This window comes from Pelecanus crispus, chromosome 5 (genome assembly GCF_030463565.1).
Source record: "Pelecanus crispus isolate bPelCri1 chromosome 5, bPelCri1.pri, whole genome shotgun sequence".
Taxonomy (NCBI): Eukaryota; Metazoa; Chordata; class Aves; order Pelecaniformes; family Pelecanidae; genus Pelecanus; species Pelecanus crispus.
In genome coordinates, this window is record NC_134647.1 from 17,572,988 (window position 1) to 17,581,145 (window position 8,158).

General features: G+C 45.9%; 2 protein-coding genes across 2 annotated transcripts in view; both read left to right on the top strand.

Annotated features, from left to right (window-relative positions):
- Positions 1-1,676, top strand: part of SMARCAL1 (SNF2 related chromatin remodeling annealing helicase 1) — a 42,244-nt gene extending 40,568 nt beyond the window's left edge. Inside the window, exon 17 of the mRNA XM_075710217.1 lies at positions 1,546-1,676. Coding sequence (XP_075566332.1) covers positions 1,546-1,547 — 2 coding nt within the window. The 3' untranslated portion in view covers positions 1,548-1,676. The remainder of the gene's footprint in view (positions 1-1,545) is intronic.
- Positions 1,677-3,442: 1,766 nt separating this feature from the next.
- RPL37A (ribosomal protein L37a) lies at positions 3,443-6,969 on the top strand. The gene is made up of 4 exons (XM_075711167.1): positions 3,443-3,497; positions 4,168-4,296; positions 5,503-5,585; positions 6,820-6,969. The coding sequence occupies exons 1-4, from the start codon at positions 3,495-3,497 to the stop codon at positions 6,881-6,883; spliced, it is 279 nt and encodes a 92-aa protein (XP_075567282.1). The 5' UTR covers positions 3,443-3,494; the 3' UTR covers positions 6,884-6,969.
- The last annotated feature ends 1,189 nt before the right edge of the window (positions 6,970-8,158 follow it).

The following is an 8,158-nucleotide window of genomic DNA, read 5'->3' on the forward strand; positions in this document are numbered from 1 at the left end:
GCAAATGGCTCTGTTTATCACAACCGATCTTTTCAGACACCTCTGGCTGTTTTTCATATTTTTGTGTATTATTGCCAATGTGGTGTAGCGTGATCCCAAATCAATGTCTTTCACACTTCTGGTCTTAGTACTAGAAGATACTTGGAAATGGGGTAGTGTTAAGCAAATGTGACCAGGGAGTACAGGAGGAGATATAATTTCACAGAGGTACCAGCTAGCTATGTTTTGCAGCCATAATCTGTGGAGAAGGATGGGGGAAAAGAAAACTCAAGGCTTACATTTAGCTTCTGGTGGCCAGTAGCTAACGTGCTACGCAGGCAGCATGCTTGGCTGCGTGCAGTTACGAGACACTGACAAAAAGCCCTCTCTTCCATGGCTGGGGATGAAAAAGTTTGTGCTAGAAGATCAACCTGATAACTGTGATATTTTTTCCTGCATCAAAAGGTTTATTTACCCCATTTTCAGCAAGTGTCGTCATGGAAATGCCCTACAGGCTGTATATGCAATTGTGCTGGATAGAGACTTGTTTTTCATTCATGACTGCAGAAGGTGCTTTGGCGTGTGTGCAAGTCAAGAGCAGTAGGACCGAGGATCATGTGACTGGCCAACAGGAGGAAATGCTTTATCTCTGGATTTGAGACAGAGCTAAACATAATTTCTCCTGCTCCAACAGCTGGCCAGGAGATAAAGACACACTTTTTGACATCTTTAAATATCTTTCTTCTTGAACACGGAGTATTTAATCTGTTTCTAGGACATGTGATCTTTCTACTTGCAGAGAGGGTTGTTCTGAGTAAGGGGTGAGAAATGTTGCTGACTGCCTACTGAAAAAAAATACGGAAGACATTATTTGTATACCCATATTGTCATCTCCTGTAGGAGTAATTCTCTTCCTCCTAGTAAAGCTACAGCTACTTCAAAATAGTATTTTTCTGAAATTTGTTGGAAGTACCCTTGGAGAATTCTGCTTCTCATAAACTCAATTTATCTCATCCGTATATTGATAAATCCCAGCCCTGTTAGAGGACTGCTAGGTGTACTCTTTCTTTGTTAGGGCCCGTAAAATCTCAGCTAGTTTGCTGCAGAGTTACAAAGGCTCTTCAAGTACACTTGAGATTCATTTTATCCTTACTAGATGAAAAAAGGGGAGAAGAATCTTGCAGGAAAGTGCTTTTAGTCATTACATCAAGGGATTTGAAAGACTGTGCAGGCCTTAGCCCAATTACACTATTAGACTGTCATTAATACGATGAGGAGGTGGTTGGGAAGCTGCCAGCAGGCTCAGACAGGATCTCCAAGGGTTGTTGATGAGAATTTGTACAAGGTAGTGTGCAGGTTGCCAGTGAGACCTGCAGGCAGGCTCAGGAACATGCAGTGCTTGTGGGGACTCTTACACCTGGCCATCGAAGATGGTGTAACTTAAGTTTTTGGCATTATCCAAAGCCTGATAGAGTAAAGGGAAGGACCCATCTTACCAGATCTTGGAGCATCTTACTGTGACTGGTTAACTGCTTGTGTGCCTGTGTTTGCTTTCACCCTGGTTAGAGAAAGACATGTTTTTGGGAAGGATGCCAAACCAGGAACAACAGATAAAAATAACCAAACATTAAAATGGAGCAGTTTGAGCTACGTCTTCAGTACGCGAAGCTGGCCAGCCTGGGGCATGTAGAAGAGTTCAAGGTGGTGGACTGTCGAGGCAAGGCTGTTGGAGCTGTGCTGGCATGCCTGCATCTATCTATCTTCTGGGTCACACGGAAATGTACGTTTATTTTGGCAGCACTGGAATGGTTGGCGTCTGAGGGGGTTGGGTTTGGTTGTTGGCAGAGCTGTCTGTAATGCTGGTAGATGAAGGGTATGACCACGCACTATACTGTCACGGTGAACTTTAACTCTGTACATACAGACTGGAGAATAGCAGCAGATCCTCCGTCCTGGATGTGTTAGCTGACAATTTTTTTTTTTTTTTTTTTAAAAACCAAAATAGTCACAAAGCAGTCAAAGAAACTTTTTGTTTTCTTTTTTTTTTTTCTTTTAATACATTGGTATCAAAGATGTATTCTGTGAGTCATCGTTATGATGAGGATCTGAAAAGGGCAAATACATTCCTAGGATATATCAAATGAGATTTTGACTCAACAGAGGGAGATATAAATACTGTTGCCTAAAGCCCTGCTGAGTCCTCATCTGGAACAGGGCTCTGGCCCACTGGCTCCCGGGAGGACACGCTCAGACAGGGAGAGAACTTGCGGGGATGATTGGGGAACAGGGAGCCTGGCATGACAGAGGGAATGAAAAATGTGAGTGTTCAAACCCTCAAAGCAAGAGCCAAGAGGGGATGCAGCATCTGTCCACGAGCATCTCTGAAAGTACGGACCCCAGCCAGGGAAAGGCTAACATAGCGGCAGGGTATGCTCCAGTCATTAATTCCCTATTAATTAAATAGACTGCAAACGAAGAGGAGGGCTGTCATGGGTTGAGGCAGTCGGGGTGGGTATGGGGCTGTCATGGGAGGAAAAGCACCTGCAAAAAGTACCTGGGGATGGCTTCTCCAGGTGGGCTGGGCAGCCCCGGCTCCCTCCTGGCAGGAGGGGATGAGCTGCAGCTGGCTCTCTGCATTAAAAAGCTCTTGGGCTAACTGGATTACATTTCTTAATGGAGGTTAATGGGTTGTTAATCCCGTTATGAGCATTGCAGCTCAGCGGCTTTGGTACACGTTTTGCTCACCCTCCCGGGTCCCAGCTGCGCACTTTGGTGCTGGTGGTGGAGGCGGCTCGGGTGCCCCAGGTGTCCGGGGGCACCGTCTGGGTGCCGGGACTCCACCTCCGCAGCGGCACGTGGAGGCCTTGTGGCTGCTTGTCTCAATGCTGGATGACCCCAAGGAAATCGGGTAGATGCCATGGTTGCACCTGGTTGGGCTATCTTGAAACCTCTGGGTTTAGGGCTGGTATGTTTTAAGATTAGAATTCATCCTCATTGATTTTTTTTTTATATATATATATATATATTTTTTTTTTACCCCTTCTGCAGCACCATGCTGTTCCTTTTTTAATTCTGACATCTACCTACTACTTATTCTCTTCAAAAATGAGGTGAGTAAATGTAACTGCTCCATCTCCTTTCCTGGTGTAGCCTCCTTGGGTGGAAATCGAGGAATCTGAGCTCTCAGCTACATCTCCCCTCCGGTGCTGCGGTGGCTGACGTACCGCTTGGGTTTCACATGGATACACGGTGTTTTCTGAGCGATGCCTCTTCCAGCATCAAGTTTCAGCTGCGTTCCTGTTTGTGTGCTTTAGGTAACCCCATTGTCTTGGGATAAACGTACGGAAGATACAGCGCTACCATAGAGCCACGCACCGCCACGGTGCAGACAGGCCCGCTCCCAGTCCCATCCGCTCCGCGCTCTGTCGCCTCGCCGCCTCACTTCCGGCGGCGACGGCTCATACTGCGCCTGCGCAGTCGGGGTTTCTCTCTCCGCGCCGGCGCCGGGCAGGAAGATGGTGAGTGGGGCTGGGGCGCCGCGGCCCATCCGCCGCCATCCGCCCCGGGGCCGCCGCGCTGAGGCCGCGGGGCACGGCGGGGGGCAGCGCGGAGCCCGCTGCGGGCGGGGCACGGGTCGGGAGGGCCTGCGGGCCGGGCCGGGGCCCTGTCTGGGCTCTGCCCCCGAGCAGGCCCCGTCCCCGCGCTGGGCTGCGAGAAGGGCTCGCTCCCGCCGGGGTGGCCTGTGGGCGATGGCCCGAGCGAGGGGGCGGTGGGGAGACGCCGAGGAGGGTGAGTGGGGGGACGCTGGAAGGCCGAGTAGGCGCCCCAGGAAGAGGCCGGGCCCGGGCTCACAGCGGGCTGCGCGGTAAGGGGGTGGCGGTGCCTGGCGGGGGGCTCCGCCGGCTGCAGCGTTCCGTGTGGGGACGGGCTGGCCCTGGGGCTTCGGTCGTGCTTGGCTGCCAGCCTGCGGGCCTCTCTCTGCCCGACGCGCCCCAGCAGAAGCTGGGAGGCTGCGGCAGCGTGAGTGTCGTTTCATAACCGATACTCTATTTACAGCGTCGGGGAGGGGCGTCCGTCGGCTGCAGCGCTGCTTTTGAGCGCTTCGCTGTCGCGTCGGGAGAGGGGGGGCTGCCGAGGAGATGGCGATCTCAGTAAAGTTGAAGCGTATTCTGGTTTGTCTCCCAACAGGCTAAGCGCACCAAGAAGGTTGGGATTGTGGGTAAATATGGTACCCGTTACGGTGCGTCCCTTAGGAAAATGGTGAAGAAGATTGAAATTAGCCAGCATGCCAAGTATACTTGCTCCTTCTGTGGCAAGGTGAGAGACCTTCCCTAAAAAACTCTTTAATTTTGTTATTGGTACTAGAAATGCAGTTTGATGCTTCGGTAGTTTTTCTACTGAAGAGATAACTTGACTAGTTTTGAGACAGCGATTGGTTTATTGTGGGCTTTAGGCTACTGTCAGAATCTCTTATAAAATGAAAAGAGTTAGTAGACATGTCATGTGCGTGTTTAGCGTAGTTAAATAAAAACAAACATAAACTATATTTCATTACACAGAATAGTGAGAAATGTTGCTGTACTATATGTTTTAGGTATCTAAAAAAAGACCTGACAGAATTAAAACAACACACTTGTTATCCTGGTAATTAAGGCATGACTTGGGCTTTTTCCTCCCCAACTTCAGTAACTTTACAGCTTATCTGGAAGAGGAAGAGAGCTTGCTTTTACCACTTAAAACTTTTGATTGCAGTTGCTTACTTATATTTGTGTGCTGTATAACTCTGGATGGGGAAGAATTTCTGATAAGTAATCTTATCTGGTCATGTAAATAAACAAAATTCATTCTTAAATCTGATTTTTGACAGTTTTGAGAGGCCCATCAGGTTGTGCTTTGCCCAGATAATTTTTATTGGTGTCTATAAAGTAGGTATCTTTAAGTGGCTGGAAACTTAAAAAGATTTCCATCTAGTTTTTTTTAATATTTAGTGTCTTTCTCACATAACATGAGAATGTTGATAACCCCTTTTGCAGAGCTCCCTAAATCCAGTATAGGTCTAGCCAAACCCATTGTCATCTTTGCAAGTGATGGAGACTTGGCCCGGGTGAAGGGAGCTCAGTACCCACCACTCACTTTTTAGATGATACTGAAAGGGGGTTTAGAGCAATCTTGGGATGTTCAGGGAGCACTAAGAACAGCAGTGTTACATTGGTCATCAGAGAAGGTGAGAATATCAGTTATTACGACCAATGTAACTCTTACTATTTTTCTCCTTCAAAAAGAGCTGAATTTTTGATGATACACTTAGAAACAACCCACTTTAAATCTGAATGAAAAAGCATTTCAGAAGGACTGCCCCTGTTCTGAAGAATCTGAATAAAAACATTCCCTGATCCTTGCCTGTCTTAACTAAGCTTATGGGTAATGCTGTGGTGTGATGCTGAAGTCCTTGCCTGAAGCTGGCTTTTTCAGCTGATGGAGAGTGGTTTGGTTTTTTTTTTTTTTTTTTTCCTTTTATTACAGACCAAAATGAAGAGGAAGGCTGTGGGTATCTGGCACTGTGGATCCTGCATGAAGACAGTTGCTGGTGGTGCCTGGACTTACAAGTAAGGAAATGAAGAAGCTCCTATCAGCATTTATTCTTACATAGCTGAGGCATGCTACAGCTTTTCTTTTTTTTTAATCTACTAACTGTTAAGTAGATCTGTCTCAAGTTAGTGGTATGTGGGGGTTTTTTTGCCTGCATTGTTAAAATTTGATTGGAATAGATCAAATTGGATTTGATTTCTATTCTTTCCAGTATCTGTTGTGCAGCTTCTGCGAATATTGCATTTTATCCATCATGCTACTGCTGCTGGTTTTGGTGGGTCCCTCCACAATTTCTTTATCTCTCTGGGCTTTATCAAAGTAGTTGTTTTATTCTTCAAAAATGCAAGCTTTGCATCTTTTCCCAAACTTCAAATAGAGAAATTGAAACATCTGCAAATGCTGAAACAAGTATTTTTACTTAAGTAGTCTCACTTGTGCCTTGGCTGTAGTAGCATTTCTTACTGGAGATGCAAACTACAGTTGTTGCTTGTACGAGGTATTACGCTTGGGCCAGTTCTGTGGTGACATTGGAAGAAAAGGAGCAGAGAGCATGACTGTTTCATCCAGCCATCTCTGGGTGGAATCAGCTGTATGGATGACACCTGACAGGTGTCCCTCCCACCTATTCTAAAAAGAGCTTCAACAGCTTCTAATAAATATGCCTCTGAGCTGGGGTTTATTTTTCCCTGTGCTTCTTTTGACTATGTAAAAATTTTAATTGTGTAAGGGAACTCTCACTTCTTATTTCAAAGCCTGAACAGCATTTTTTTGTGATTACTACCCTAGCTTTTTCAGTTCAGAGACACAGATACAATAGGCAAAATCAGGTTTACTCCAAGGAAAGTTATTTCCATGGTGGTTTTTTGTTTTAAAAGCATTGAATAGTTATAATCCTTATTGTGATGGTGCCCTCGCTTACTCCCTTTCTTTACACTCCTTCCCCCCCAATTCTGGTAGAAGACACTGTTGTCCCACGCATAACAGTCGCTAGGAATTTGAGCCCACACACTTGTGCGTGTAGTTGATGTATGACTGGATAATTTGGGTTGAGATGTAGCTTGTGAAGTTGCATGTGCTTCTGTAGGCAAAGGCCTACGCTTTGTTGTCATGAAAATCTTAAGTGGAATTAGCCCCCTGTTGACAATGCAATCAGGCGATAACTATTTGAAATGATTAGTTCTTTCTCCAAAAAATAACATTGGCGCGGGTTGTTCTACTGCCACGTGCACATGAGTCGTCTTCTTCTTCCAGTACCACCTCTGCAGTGACAGTCAAATCTGCGATCAGACGACTGAAGGAATTGAAGGACCAGTAGACGCTACATCCTGTTCGCCTTGTGAAACATCCTTTATTTTCCACTGTCAAGACCTGTCCTTTTAACAATAAAAAGGTGATAATGGAGTGGAATTGTGTTTGTCTTTCTGCCAAAAGTCCTGTCTGTCTTGCTGTGCTGTATTTACAACTATGGAGGCATTAGTAGTTTATCCAGTAGTTGAGTGGCTCTTATTACTGGTGAAACCATTAAAAACGACTTTCCCAGTTAATTGCATACTTTGTTGCTTGAATGCGCTGAGGTGAATCTGAGGAAAGCTTAAATAGCTTGCAGAAGCCTGGCACATCTTGGTACGTCCTTCACGTCTGTGCCTTGAGGAATAATGTAGAGCTCTATGAGCGAAGGAATGGACAGATGTGAGGGGGGAGGAGAGAACATGCAAAATGTCACTCTGCCTCTTCCCGTTTGCCTCTGAGGAGGGCTCAGGGGAGTAGGGCATGTGCTGCAAGGCAGAGAGAAAAAGAGCATCATGACTGGCTTGGGGGCAGAGACTGGAGTGGTAAAAGAGCAGCTATCGTTCTCTGTTGCTGCTTTATATTCCAGCGCCAGCTACAGACAATTGCTTATTACAGCCTGTAGTGTGGTGGTGTGTGCAGATCTCGACGTTAGTCTACGTGAACGTGCTCTATGGCTTCCTCTTCCCAGGTCTGATAGCAAGCTTCCGTGTCCATATGTTCAAGTTCCCTAATCTACACCAAGTTGCAACAATAAATTTTCATGTTGAGCCAACTCCTGGGACATTCAGTCTTAGAGGAAAAGCTGCTGTTTGAGTTAATGATTGCGTCTAAATCGTCTCTTTAGACTACCAAGCTTAAGATACCAGAACTTTTTTTTTATGGCCCGTTTGTCAGGTGAGTTTCAATTTGGTTTGAGGTTTGTTTTTGGACTGCAGCACCTTTCCCCTCCTTAGGTCAGAAAAGACAAGTCTTGGTAATAACCTTGATAGCTGTTGGAGGAAAAACAGTAAGTGGGTAGCATAGTGGTTGCTTGCTCTTGCCTCAACTTACGCTTTAGATGGATTTGGGTGGTGATGAGCTACGGCAATAATGTCATTAATGAGCCTGACATCTTTGAAAGATTCATAACTGGACCTACGTAGGAACCTTTTCCCAGGCTGTAAAAAGTCTGTGGCTCAGAAGTTTGGCTGCAGTGTCCCTGAACTTGTTTCCTAAACCTTTTTTCTTTTAATTCAGTGCTCTAAACTTCCCTTACTAACTTAAATTCATATATTCACATATCCAGTGTCATTCACACCAA

Bases quoted from the DNA above. Each gene is read 5' to 3' on its own strand.
- RPL37A (XM_075711167.1), top strand. The intron at 4,297-5,502 runs GTGAGAGACCTT...CTTTTATTACAG, and splicing joins CTTGCTCCTTCTGTGGCAAG to ACCAAAATGAAGAGGAAGGC. The intron at 5,586-6,819 runs GTAAGGAAATGA...TTCTTCTTCCAG, and splicing joins GGTGGTGCCTGGACTTACAA to TACCACCTCTGCAGTGACAG.